Source organism: Hylobates moloch, unplaced genomic scaffold, assembly GCF_009828535.3.
Source record: "Hylobates moloch isolate HMO894 unplaced genomic scaffold, HMol_V3 SCAFFOLD_2, whole genome shotgun sequence".
Classification (NCBI taxonomy): domain Eukaryota; kingdom Metazoa; phylum Chordata; class Mammalia; order Primates; family Hylobatidae; genus Hylobates; species Hylobates moloch.
In genome coordinates, this window is record NW_026652277.1 from 128,537,460 (window position 1) to 128,552,394 (window position 14,935).

Sequence of the window (14,935 nt, forward strand, 5' to 3'; positions counted from 1 at the left end):
GAACACAAAGTTTAAAATCTACTACAAAAAAAAACTTTATCAGAACAAATGCCACTCCCTTATAATTTTACTAATATTGTTAAAATAACAATTTCAAGTAAATTCTTGCATTTATTTAACGATTTATTAACAGCCCACTTTGTTCCAAGCACTGTATAGACAGATTCCAAGGATTCAATAGTGAATATATCAGATACAAACTCTGAGCTAAATTTCATGAAGTCATAGTGAATCTATGCCAAAAATCCCCCATTTTAGACATGAAGAAACTAAGATTCACAGGAATTAGATAAATTCTATTGACAGCTGCTTATGGGATTAATAATTCTTTTAAATCGAGAAACTAAAAAACAGGTTGCACAGACTGAGATATTTAATTGCAAACCCAAATTAAGCAGAATAAGTAGCCTGAAGAACAAACTAGAATAAAAGTAGAACTCATCTATATTGTAATCCAAGAATTTATATATAGTATATATCACTAAAATATATGCAAGAGTAAGACTGCCCTCACAGGCAACCACTTCCTCCTGGTAACTCAGAAGATTTTTGAACATCTTTGGAAAGAAGTGCTTCGCCAAAACATTTCATGAGATTCAGTTGATACTGCAGTTATAGGGTGGAGCTGAGAATGACCGGAAAGTTTAGCAAGGAAAGAGACTCTGAGAATCTGAGGAACCTGTGAACTGCTACACGGCCTACTCCCTCAGCAGTGCCAGCCTTACTAGCAAATCAAAACATACCCGATTCCCCTTTAAAATCTTCATCTCAGCCAGGTGTGGTAGTTCACGCCTGTAATCCCAGCACTTTGGGAGGCCTAGGCAGGTGGATCACCCGAAGTTGGGTGTTTGAGACCAGCCTGACCAACATGGAGAAACCCTGTCTCTACTAAAAATACAAAATTAGCTGGGTGTGCTGGCGCATGCCTGTAATGCCAGCTACTCAGGAGGCTGAGACAGGAGAATCACTTGAATCCAGGAAGCGGAGGTTGCAGTGAGCTGAGATCACGCCATTGCACTCCAGCCTGGGCAACAAGAGCGAAACTCCATCTCAAAATAAATAAATAAATAAATCTTCATCTCTATTGCTACCTAGCAAATGGGTCCAGGTACTAATAGTAACTTGCCAAAGATGTACGGGATAATAGTGGAATCCAGACACAACCCCAAGTCTATCTGAATCCAAAGTTCAAGTTCTTTCCCACATTACAATCTGAAGCCAAAGGCATATTTAAAAATATATATTTTTTTTAGTTTTATCACTTCAATCTCCTATTTTTAATCTAGAATTACTAAGTTTATGTTAAATTTTATAGTTTGGTCTCTTCTATAAGAAAACATTCTAAAATGAAATCTATGGTCTTAAGAATAACTTACTTTGACCACAGTGAAAACAAGTTAAGCTATTTTCTTTGCTTAGAGTTTAAATAGGAAAAAATTACTACCAATAATAATACCAACAACAAAAACCAGCACCATTTACTGCACATTTATATTCAGACTCTGAGCCAAGCCCCTCACATACCAGTATCAGATTTATTTTCAGTCTTTCACTCTGCATTTATATCACTAGCACAACTTTGCTTCAACATTATTCAAGAGAAAAATAAACACTAAAAATAGGGAATTAATAGCCAATTAAATCTAACTGCTTAGAGCAAGAATATTAAATTGATAATTTTTATATTTTTAGGAGAACTAAAATTACTGATGTACTCAGTAGGGAGGGATACTGACACAGCAGAAAGCCAACTTTTCCATCATAACCTACCAATTCTTCAAAGGAAAGCACTTGCAGCTACCACAAGAGCCTAAAGGTTGTGCTAACAGCTAACTAGTCTATTTCCCTAGAGTGGCAGAAATGGAAAAGTTTTCAGCTACATCTATGACTTGTGTTACCACACCATCCCACCTTCCCTTACCATAACACACACACACAAATACACACACACATCAGAAACTGATGAGCAAAGCTGGTATCTTTTTTCAAACTGTTCCTTCTCACAAAAGTAACACAAAAGTGAGAAGGAACAAAACCCCAGAAACCTGTATGGCCCACCTCTTTTCTATTACTGGCAATAATGGGTGTTTAAATCACCTTCTGACAATACAAAGATATGTCACTTAGTCTTTTCATAGGAAACACAGTAGCTTGAAAAATAGTCCAATAGGTGTATACACACACACACACACACACACACACACACACATCTTCCAAGAGTCTCCTAACAGGCATAGTAGAGCAGACGACAGACAGATACACGATAGGACTGGAGGTTCTATTTGCTGGCTGGCTCCTTGTACCTTTTCAGGTCTTAAAAGGAAATAAAAAATGCTACAGTGTAGTTCTTCCCTAGGCACTGACCTTGTATTAGTTTCCCAGAATCCTCCTAAAATAATAGCAAACTCCAATCCCAAACTCTTACAAGATTTCATTTTTAAGTATAGGCATTGGCAGAAAGTCTTTATTTTGCCAAGGAAGCTAAATATATATTTGAGAAAAATACTATCACCATATATTGCAAGGAAAAAAAACCACATTTTTCATAAGGAAATATCCATGCTGAGTCTTCAACTCCAAAAGTAAAATTTTTGTTTGTTTTTAAGGAAAACACATGGATCACACCAAAGAACAGATATTGCTCAAGGGAAATTTCACATATAATTTACTTAGTTCTATTCTCTTAACACCATACCAAACTTTTAAAGAAAATAACTGTTACAGAACATCATGTTAAAAGTCTGAAAAAAAAAATTCTTTTTCTACTTTGAGTGTTTTTTACAAAAATCTCAATACTAAACTTTGATTTTGTCCCTTTCACAGAAAAGGTAAAACACTTGATTCACACATCTATTTCCACTAATCTATACTTTCATAAAGTTGCACACATATTTAAAAAGAAAAAGAAACTTGCACTCAGTGTAAAACATAAAAACAAGCCAGGTGTGGTGGCTCATGTCTGTAATCATAGCACTTTGGAAGGCCAAGGTGACCAGATCACTTTAGGTCAGGAGTTCGAGACCAGCCTGGCCAAAATGATGAAACCCCATCTCTGCTAAAAATACAAAAAAAAAAAAAAAATTAGCCAGGCATGGTGGCACATGCTTGTAATCCCAGCTACTCAGGAGGCTGAGGCAGGAAAATCACTTGAACCTGGGAGGCGGAGGTTGCAGTGAGCCAAGATCGCACCACTGCACTCCAGCCTAGGCGACAGAGCGAGACTCTGTCTCAAAAATAAACAAAGAAGCAAACAAAACATAAAAACAACTGAGATGATGTAATTAAATAATCTTAATAAAACCAAATAGATATTTCTCAACTTGCAATACATAAAATTTAACAAAATAATTTTAAGCTTGGTAGAAATTAAATTAAAAAGAATTAGAGCCTTGGCTCATAGACATTTTAGCGTTTTTCTCAGAGGAATCCTCAGCAAATATACATTCTATCAATTCCACTTCATAAATTTAAAAAAGCAAAGGTTTATTCCTTTATGCCAAGAGGAAAGTTCCAAGGATTCCACTGAAGTTTACAAAGCAGCCTGCTACACCACCATGGTGGCAAGAGAGGAAAAGAAAGAAAGAAGGAAAAGTGCTGCTCCACTCCACCCTGCCTGCTGGGCACTGCGTGGAAGAACTGCAGGTGACAGCCCCTTTCAGCTGATCCTGCCTCTCACCACAGAAACATCAATGCTGGGATACTGATGGATATATACACTGAGAAAAGAACTGAGCAGAGGTGAATGAGGGAGCAGAGTTAATCAGCAACCCAAGCCAGAGCTGAGGGAGGCAGCTGCCTGCAAGAAGTCAGTATTTCCCTATTTCTCTTCCCTCCTCAATAAACTGAATGTTTATGCCCCTTGCCCTCCCAAATTCATATGTTGAAATCCTAACCCCTAACCAAAGTGATGATATTAGGACATGAGGCCTCTGGGGGGTGACTAGGTCACGAGGACAGAGCCCTCATGAATGGAATTAGTTCCCTTATGTAAGAGAGCTGAGAGAAATGGTTGCCTTCCCACCATGTGGAGACATAGGGAGAAGACGGCCATCCATCTGTGAACCAGGAAGCAGACCCTTACCAGACACTGAATGGGCCAGCCACTGAATGGGCCTTGATCCTGGACTTCCCAGCCTCCAGAATTGTTAGAAATAGGTGTTTATAAGCCACCACGTCTATGGTATTTTGTTATGACAGCCCAAACAGACTAAGACACCTCCTCAACCTATGCCCTTCACCCTACTTCCCCCTAATTTTCCCTTCAGCTGCTCTTCACTTCATTTAGAAATACCTCGATGTTGTTAGAAGTACTCAGGAGTAATAATATTTTATTGTATTTTATATATATACATATTTTTTTGAGATGGGGGTCTCACTCTGTCACCCAGGCTGGAGTGTAGTGGTGCAATCGTAACTCACTGTAACCTCTAACTCCTGGACTCAAGCAATCCTCCCACCTCAGCCTCCCAGGTAGCCAGGACTATAGGTGAGTGCCACTATGTCCAGCTAATTATTACTATTATTATTATTATTATTATTATAGAGACAGGGTCTCACAATATTGTCCAGGCTGATCTCAAACTCTTGGCCTCAAGCAATCATCCCACCTCAGCCTCCCAAAGTGCTGGGATTATAGGTGGGGGCCACCATACCTAGACTCAAGGGTAATAATCTTATAACCTTTATATCCTACAAAACTAGAATGATTAATAAATTTGAAATTTACATTTGTATTATTCCAGATTAAATTATATTTCATGAAAATTAATGGACTCTGCTCTTGTGGGGGTAAAAATTCTCTGTATTTTTGCAAAGAAAAAAGTCTAGAAGAATATACAAAAAAAAATGATTACTTTTGAGTGTTGGCATAACAGGTACTTTTACCAGCCTTTTTCTAATATTGTCTGCTAATTTTATGACAAACATATTTTAATCTCATAATCGCAAAACAAATTAATGGTTGAATTAATAGCATTTACCACGTTTTCAACATACTAACCTTAAGATCACAGAGACCACAAATGTAATAGACTTTATATTAGAACTTCCCTGTAATCCCAGGCTAAAAATGCTGATGTTCACATGATCCTGGTATTTTAATCACCCAGAATTACTTCCTGTTGTGGCATAATGTAAAGTGTAAAGCACTGTACAAAGGTATGAGGTTATAATCAGCCTTTTGTCAATAAGGTTCAAATGAAATGAAAACGTGATGTGACATTCTTTTTTAGTGAGACTTGAGATAATAACACATTTCATTCTTAAACTTTTTTCCTTTCTGTAAACTTGTACTTCTTCCAAGTTTATTCCATGATTACAAGCTCTTTAACTTATTTTCCCAGCATCCAACTATATCCTCAACAGTTATTCTGCAATCATAGTCCCAAGTTTTAAAGTAATGAGTGAAATGTTCATTCCTAATTATTTCCACCTTAAAACCCTCTCAGCTATGTGTGCCTATATGAACTACAAAATACTAGGCGTTAGGTAATATAATGGTATGCAGAAGGAAGACGACAGAACAAGCCCTATCTACTCTTTATGGTGTTGCCTCCATTCTCTCCAATCTATCAGTCCCTCTTAACCTCTCTGACTCTCAATTCCCTTACAGACTCTGTCCTTCCACCACCGGAAAACTAAACAAATAATAACTAAAATGAAAATTTCACCAGAGGGGCCTCAACAGCAGAAGAAAGAATCAGCAAACTTAAAGACAGACAATTAAGAGTATCCAGTCTGACCAACACAAAGAATGATGAAAAATGAACAGAACCTTGGAGAGATCCATGGGAAACCATGAAGCCTATAAACATATGTATAATGAGAGCTGCAATAAGAGAAGAGAGAAAGGAAAGGAAAGAAAGATTATGTGAAGAAATGATGACTGTGGTGGGGTGCAGTGGCTCACACACGTAATCCTAGCACTTTCAGAGGATGAGGCAGGAGGATCACTTGAGCTTAGGTGTCTGAGACCAGCCTGGACAACATAGTGAGACCTCATCTTTACAAAAAATTTAAAAAAAAAAAATTAGCTGAGCATGGTGGTGCATACCTGTAGTCCCAGCTACTTGGGTGGCTGAGGTGGTAAGATTGCTTAAGCCCAGCAGGTCAAGGCTGCAGTGAGCATGATTATGCCACTGCACTCCAGCCTGGGCAACAGAGTGAGATTCTGTCTCAAACAAAATAAAATAAAATAAATTTTAAAAAAAAAGAAATGATGGCTGAAAACTTCTCAAATTTGATGAAAAACATTAATCTACACATCCAAGGAGCTCAACAAACTCCAAGTAAGATAACTTAGAGAGCCGCACCAAGACACATCATAGTCAAACTGTCAAAGCCAAAGACAAAAACAGAATCTTGAAATCAACAAGAGGGGAAAAAAAAAAAAAAAACCCTCTTCATATACAAGGGATTCTCAAGATTAGCAATTGATTTCTCATCAGAAACCACGGAGGCCCAGAATGCAGAGATGACACAGTCAAAGTGTGAAAGAAAAAGACTATCAACCAAGAATTCTACATCCAATAACACTAATACTGCAAAACTCAAGACAGAAAAAGAATTACAACATTCCCAGATACAAAAACTGAAAGAATTCATTGCTAGTAAACCTGATAAACAAAAAATACTAACAGGAGGCTTTCAACTAAAATGAAAGGACTCTATACAGTAGCTCAAATCCACACAAAAAATTAAGAACACCAGTAAAAATAACGACATAGGTAAAGAGAAAAGAAAGCATAAATATATTTTTGTCTGTAACTCTTTTCTTCAATATGATGTAAAGGACAAATACATTAAACAATGTTGCGGGAAGTCAGGGACCCCAAAAGGAGGGACCTGCTGGAGCCGCAGCAGAGGAACATAAATTGTGAAGATTTCATGGACATGTATCAGTTCCCAAAATTAATACTTTTATAATTTATTATGCCTGTCTTTACTGCAATCTCTGAAGATAAATTGTGAAGATTTCATGGACATTTATCAGTTCCCAAATAATACTCTTATAATTTCTTATGCCTGTCTGTACTTTAATCTCTTAATCCTGTTATCTTCATAAGCCGAGAATGTACATCACCTCAGGACCACTTTTGTACAAATAGATATTGTAAAACGTGTGTTTGAACAATATGAAATCAGTGCACCCTGAAAAAGAACAGAATAACAGCGATTTTCAGGGAACAAGGGAAGATAACCATAAGGTCTGACTGCCTGCAGGGTCGGGCAGAATAGAGCCATATTTTTCTTCTTGCAGAGAGCCTATAAACGGACATGCAAGTAGGACAGATATTGCTGAATTCTTTTCCCAGCAAGGAATACCCTGGAGAAAGAATGCATTCCTTGGGGGAGGTCTATAAACGGCCGCTCTGGGAGAGTCTGTCTTATGTGGTTGAGAGGAATGAAATACATAAGGAATGAAATACACCCTGGTCTCCTGCAGTACCCTCAGGCTTACTAGGATTGGGAAATTACAGCCCAGTAAATTTTGGTTAGACCGGATCTCTGCTCTCGAATCCTGTTTTCTGTTGAGATGTTTGTCAAGACAATACATGCACAGCGGGACATAGACCGTCATCAGTAATTCCAATTTTGCCCTTGCCTTGTGATCTTTATTGTCCTTTGAAGCATGTGATCTTTGTGACCTACTCCCTGTTCGTACACACCCTCCGCTTTTAAAATCCCTAACAAAAACTTGCTGGTTTTGTGGCTCAGGGGACATCACAGACCTACTGATATGTGATGTTACCCCTGGAGGCCCAGCTGTAAAATTCCTCTCTTTGTACTCTTTCTCTTTATTTCTCAGAGCGGCCGACACTTACGGAAAATAGAAAGAACTTACATTGAAATATTAGGATCTGGTTCCGATAAAACAATAATTATAAAATTGTGTTAGTGGGCTTAATGTATAAGACATATGTGCACAGTCACTGTGCAATACCATCCATGGTAAACTTGTGTGAAAATCCCTATCATGTTGGGGTTAAGTATTTAGGGTACTGATAAAATGCTATTCAATCTAGAAACTGCACACTTTCTAAAGTTCTATTAGGCAAACTCTCAATAAGAATATGAAGGCTATGGCTGAGAGTGGTGACTCATACCTATAACTACAGCACTTTGGGAGGTTGTGGTGGGTGGATCACTTGAGGTCAGGTGTTCAAGACCAGCCTGGCCAACTTGGTGAAACCCTGTCTCTACTAAAATACAAAAAATGAGCTGGGCATGGTGGTGCACACCTGTAATCCCAGTTATTTGGGAGGCTGAAGCAGGAGAATCATTTGAACCCAGAAGGCGGAAATTGCACTGAGCCAAGATTGCACTACTGCAACCCAGCCTGGGTGACAGAGCAAGATTCTGTCTCCTACAAAAAAAAAAAAAGAATGAAGGCTATAACAGATTTCAAGAGTTAAGTTTCTCCATCACATTCCAAATTTATATAAAGACACACATGCCCATGGATTCCTTGGCACATAGAAGTCTCTGTTTCAAAAAGGACATTTATAATTGGGTTATCATTTCCTATTAATCAATACCTAAAATTTCAGCTATTTACCCAATTAACTCATGGAAGGCAGGGCTGAAAATGCTGTGCTAAATTATGGTACTCTAACATAGAAAAATAGCTCACCAATAATATTTATATTGGTTGATATAATAACATGCAATGATTTTAAAATGTGACAAATCACTTACCAAATGCTTATCTGGTAAAACATTACAAATACCTCCCCCAATTTTTTTTTTTTTTTTTTTGAGACAGAGTCTCACTCTTTCACCCAGGCTAGAGTGCAGTGGCACAATCTCAGCTCACTGAACCTCCTAGGTTCAAGCAATTCTCCTGTCTCAGCCTCCCGAGTAACTGGGACTACAGGCGCATGCCACCACACCCAGCTAATTTTTGTATTTTCAGTAGAGATGGGATTTTGCCATATTGGTCAGGCTGGTCTCGAACTCCTGACCTCAGGTGATCCACCCCCCTCAGCCTCCCAAAGTGCTGGGATTATAAGTGTGAGCCACCGTGCCCAGCCACAAATACCACTTTATAATCAATGGAAAATCACCAAATTAGAATTTTTTCAAATAATTTGCATCCTAAAGCAAACATAGGTCCAAGCATGGTGGCTCATGCCTGCAATCCCAGCACTTGGGGAGGCCAAGGCAGGATTGCTTGAGGCCAGGGGTTCAAGGTTACAGTGAGCTATGATTAAGCCACTGCACTCCAGCCTGGGTGGCAGAGCAAGACCTTGTCTCTAAAAAAAAATTTTAAAATAAAAGTAACACAAACTTAGAATCGTGGACCACTGGTAGAAGTTTTTATTCTGTTCATTTGTTTATTTATTCAAGAAACATTTATAGCACACTTGCTGTGTCAGACACTACGGTAGGAACTAGAGATAAAAAGACAAGGTCTGCCCCTCGAAGTACGCACAGTACAGGGAGAGGCTCCCATTCTAGAATTAAAGAAGGTATGATTAGAAAAGACCTAATAGTTCCCTTATTTAACAGATGAAACTGGAACTCATCACTACTTAGCTACTAAGGCAGACAGACATTCAGGTCTAGAAATTTCCCACCCCATATGTTCTTTGCACCACACTTCTTATGACTAAAAGTGATGAAGGAGTGTTTCCATGCAGGTGAAGCAGAAACATGGAACTGTGGGCAATATATGTAATAGTTATTAAATTAGAGACAGAAATCCCTAATGGATATGGACAATATAATTATTTAACAATTATTAAGTAACAATTATTTAAATAAATATCTAACAATTTAGACACAAACATCTCTAATAGATGTGATATTATGGTAAAGCCCTAATCAGCAATCTTTACTGAAGAACTAAAATAAGGTAATATAATAGTAAGCCTTCTGAGCTATAATTAGTTTTGCCTCTGTTTTCTGATCTGGGGATATTGTATATCTGGGGATATTACAATTTTATTTCACAGATTGTTGTGAAAATTAAGTGAATTAATACTTGAAAGCACTTAGTAAGCCTGGTATCTAGTACACACTCATTAAATGTTTAGTATTCTTGTGAACAATCATTTCTTAAATGTACTAGTATGATACATAAAGACCAAAACAGGGAACTATTTTCTTTAAGGGATTATCCTATTATTATAATGGTATTATTTTCTGGTGACTAATAAAATCTTACTATATTATATATTTCAGAAATAGTATTTAAAATGAATAAGATTTAATAGTATGACCCCTTTCTCTATAAAGACCTTATCAGTCCTAAAGCTACAGAAAAATAGACATTAATTAAATTACTAATTAAAATAAAATTCCATCACAATTTTAATAAATTATTTTGTTCAGTATTTCTGAGATCACAAATCTTAAATATCATTAAGAGGATATTCAAAGATGACTTTCAAGTAACTAAAAAGTTTATGGGCTACACGTGGTGGCTCACACCTTTAATTCCAGCACTTTGGGAGGCCAAGGAGAGAGGATCATTTGAGCCCAGAAGTTTGAGACCAACCTAGGCAACATAAGGAGACCTCTTCTCTACAAAAAAATTAAAAAATTAGCCAGGTGTGGTGGTACACGCCTGTAGTCCCAGCTACTCGAGAGGCTAAGGCAGGAAGATCACTTGAGCCTAGGAGGTCCAGGCTGCAGTGAGCTGTGATCCAGCCTGGGCACTCCAGCCTGGGCAACAAAATGAGATCCTGTCTCAAAATTTAAAAATAAAATAAAAAGTTTATGCAGATTTTCTCATTCTACATAAAATATTCTTAAACTAACATATGTAAAATAAACATTCATTATATATATTAATGAAACTTTTATATTAAAATAAATCATCACCCAATATCAATAATAAAATAAATAACTGTATTTGTATCCACTTACTGCAATCTCTCTACAAGCCGACATGGATATTCCTGTGCCTTCAATTTGCTTCAATGCATATTCCTTTTCATCTTTTCTGCACATAAACAAAAAAACATTATTTTTCCATATATCACTTTCAGATTCAAAATTATAACTACAAAAACAATGGAAATGCACTTAATTTCTCAGTGATATGTAAACACTCTCATTATACCATCCATTGCTTATTATTTTTGATAATATTTCAACTACAGAAATATGAAATACCAAAAGAAATTCATGTCACAATGAAAACATCAGACAGAGCCAAAACACAAAATTCAAAATTGAAACAGAACAGGATACTAAACACAGCACCAGTTTCAACGAGTAAACAAGCATAAATATAAACTCAAACATATTGCAAGATAATTCCACTCCTGTCTTAATTATCTGGAGTCTACAAAAGCATTCTGTTATAGACATTCGCTATAAAAAACTGACAGACATTAACTCCCAGATTCATTTAAAGTAATTTCATAGTATAAGAAGCTTTATAGGAATGATAACCCACTGAAACACACTGTATCTCACCCAGGATGGGGACATTCAAAAGCCCGAGGACCTCAATCAAAAGCCTTTTAAAGATTTCAAAGCTCTAGCCACCAACATGTCATTCTCAGGAACACTAGGAGAAACCCAGTAGTTAAAGTGGATTTTTCAAACAATGGACATAGTATTAGGAATCCTGGGAAATCCCAACAGTTACTAAGTTGCTTAACCAAGAGAATACAGCAGTTCAAAAAACTAGTGAAACATTCTGTTAAAATATTAATAGTATGAGATAAGCAGCTAGTACAATACAGTAAGTACAGTAAGCATTCTCAAGGGTGCTGATACCAGAACCAGCCACACAAAGGTCTCAGCTGAATGTCATAACTACAGTTCATATTGTGAGTTGTTCTTATAAGAGAAGTTAAATCCATGCCTTCCAAGTTTTGTCTTTTGATCGTATTAGAGCCTCAGCAAAGTATCACCATGTCATGATGTTTTTGTCAAATATAGCGCCAAAGCAGTGCCACATCTGTCTTAGCTATTCCTCATTTTCCCTATTCTGTGTTTACCTGCAGATAGAGCAGTTTAGGATGTTATTCAAAATCCACATTTTAAAACACCATTTTACATCCCTTTTGAAGATTTTCACAATCATCTATAAGCAAATAATTGAGTTATGGTTACTTTCCCTCACAATAAGTTTGAAAATTATATCCATTTTTCTTCCAACAGATAGCATTCAGGAAATAATTAAACAGTATTTTGACAAACAAAACATACTAGGTATGGCAACAAGATGGACTATGATGCAATTTTTTAAATGATGGCTAGAAGGTCATTAGAAACGTGGAAAATATTTACCATATACTACTGAGAAAATACACAAATTATACTATATAAAAATATACATCTACAAATATGTTGAAGGCAATACAAAAAATTAACAACAGTTACGTTAAGATATAGGAAGTTATGTCAACTAACTTTAGTGCTAATATTATATTGCCTTTAAAAAGCCAAAATAAATTGATACTCTGAGAATACCTACTAAAACAATCTTTAGTATTTTCAAAGTGATAGCTCAGGCATGTTTTAAAGAGCAAAGTCAAAAATAAGGAAAGTTTAAATGATCATTTTTTCCTTTTTCTCCATCCTGTTTTTTGCCCAGACATAAAACTAGACTTTTTCAGACCACTCAGAAGCCACTAAGAAGCACAAACTGCAGGTGATTGAATGTAATCAAAGCCAAGTGTCCCTCCTGTGCCTTAAATGTATTTGTGGGCACATGAGTGAGAGCACATGTGCCTGAGAAGCTCAACACAATGCTTACAATGTAAATTTTATTCATTTAATAATTAAGTTATCTATCAGGTATCTATTGCTAAATATGTAAGTTTGATGTATTCTTGAAACAAAATTATAAAAGCTTTCTGAAAAATTTTTCACATGAAACTATAATTTTTTCAACAGAAACATTTCAATCCTCAGTTCCCCTAGACAAAGTAGTCCAGAAGCTCATGTAATTGCATAGTTTTATTTTTAATACTGTAAAGAATATTACACAATCTGGATAGGTTATAGTTGCTATGGAAACTATAAGATCTTTGCAGTAAGTCAAAAAGTGCAAAATTAACACATCAAATTAATGGCTTTTGAATTTCACATCCAGGCTGTCAAAGGAATTTGAAAGCTTGAACAGAAGAGACTGAGCATAGGCCTTTTACTCTAAATTATGTGGACAGGAACAAGGAACAAATCCAGTAATTATTTCACTTAATAAGTTTAAATATAACTTCCATCTGTTAAAATAAAATACTAAAAAATTTGCAATTTTAAGATTTATTTGCAACATTTAAATTGAGAATGAAAGGAAGTACATACATCATTACTATTTCTCTTTGTAAACTAACTGTCAGATGGTAACTGATGATGCAGCATCTCTAAGGTTCACCATATGAAGAAGTTGCAAGGTCCCAGAGGGCATATGGGACTCCTTGGCACTGTACTACGTGAATGCCAATCTTTGGGCATATGCCAACAGCTTAGTCTGAAGACGAAACATGCATCCTTTAACACAACATCCAGAAATATTTCAATGATTAGGCACATGAGACAGGGAAGCTTTATTGCTCTCATCCCCTCTCCAGGAGTTCCGCTGGATGCCCCTCTCCAGGAGTTCCTCCAAGTAGAGGAATTCATACCTCACAGCTTAGATGTTTCAGGCACACGTAATATTAAATATCATAAAAGAACAATTTTTTCTTTTACATGACAAGGCTGAAAAGCAGGTGAACCTGCCTAGCCTACACTGCTATGATAATCCAGCTTTTAGAGGCAGCTTAGTTCCTCCTTAAAACTATTTCATTTCCAAATTACTTTTATTTCTAAATAACATAGACAAAGCAATTCCAAAGCCTTGCAGAGAAACTGTTTTCTACATTTTCTACATACTATCTAATGATAGTATGATTAGAGCAACTGCATATCGAAATTAATCAGAGGAATTTACTAAATGCATCCAGAAGAATTAAAAATACATGTATTTGTATTATAAACATGGATAAATGCTATATAGAATTTTTAAATATCAAGATGTTTCTTCTGTATGTCTATAACATGTAGCAACACCATGAAAACTTCACTTTCAGCAGTCACAATGAAAAACAATTGTTTGATGTGAACATTACGTAACAAAATAGAACAAATAAATTTGACAGAGACCGATTCTATTAGGTCTTCCATCTAAGACACCACGTTCCTTTTTTTTTTTTTTTTTTTTTTTGAGACAACTGTGTCCCCCAGGCTGAAGTACAGTAGCATGATCTGGGCTCACTGCAGTGTCGACTTCATGGGCTCAGGCGATCCTCCCACTTCACCCTCCCAAGTAGCTGGGACTGCAGGCACACACCACACGCCCAGGTAATTTTTGTACTTTTTGTAAAGACAGGGTTTCGCCATATTGGCCAGGCTGGTCTCGAACTCCTGAACTCAAGTTATCCGCCCACCTCAGCCTCCCAAAGTTCTAGGATTACAGGCCTGCACCACCGCGCCCTCCTGGCTCTGGAAAATTCTTGATGCAAACAATTCTATAGAGAGTAGAAAATATAAAAAGCACACATCTGTGTAAAAAATAGAAATCATTACCTTAAAATGAAAGCTTACTCCCATACAGAAAATCAAGCTCAGTGGTAGAATTTAAATGTAATACAGGGAAGAATTTCTCAAGTCTAGGGAAGCAAGCCCAACAGGAATATCTCTTAAATGAAATATTAGGACCTGTTTTAATGAAAAAGATAGTCTTACACCTTTCAATAACATCCAAACTTGGTGACCAGTCCCCACTCAACTGTAGCAAGGTAAAGCACAATTCAGTAGCCTACATGCAAAAACGCAGAGTTTAACCAAAGTTCCATTTGTTGTAGTCACAATTGGACTGGCCCAAGGCTCTTTGACTCCTATCAATAATACTGCTGGATGTCCAGACCAGCCCTGTAGATCATGTTGATCCCAAAGATCTACAGTAGACAAAATTTAGAAGAAGCATCTT

At 36.7% G+C, this 14,935-nt stretch overlaps 1 protein-coding gene across 7 annotated transcripts in view; it reads right to left on the reverse strand.

Annotated features, from left to right (window-relative positions):
• Positions 1–14,935, reverse strand: part of CDK19 (cyclin dependent kinase 19) — a 205,825-nt gene that overhangs the window by 124,161 nt on the left and 66,729 nt on the right. For all 7 annotated transcript variants that reach the window (XM_058435480.1, XM_058435479.1, XM_032156604.1 and 4 more), the window contains one exon: positions 10,873–10,948. In XM_058435480.1, the coding sequence (XP_058291463.1) occupies positions 10,873–10,896 (24 nt within the window). In that variant the 5' untranslated portion in view covers positions 10,897–10,948. The remainder of the gene's footprint in view (positions 1–10,872; positions 10,949–14,935) is intronic.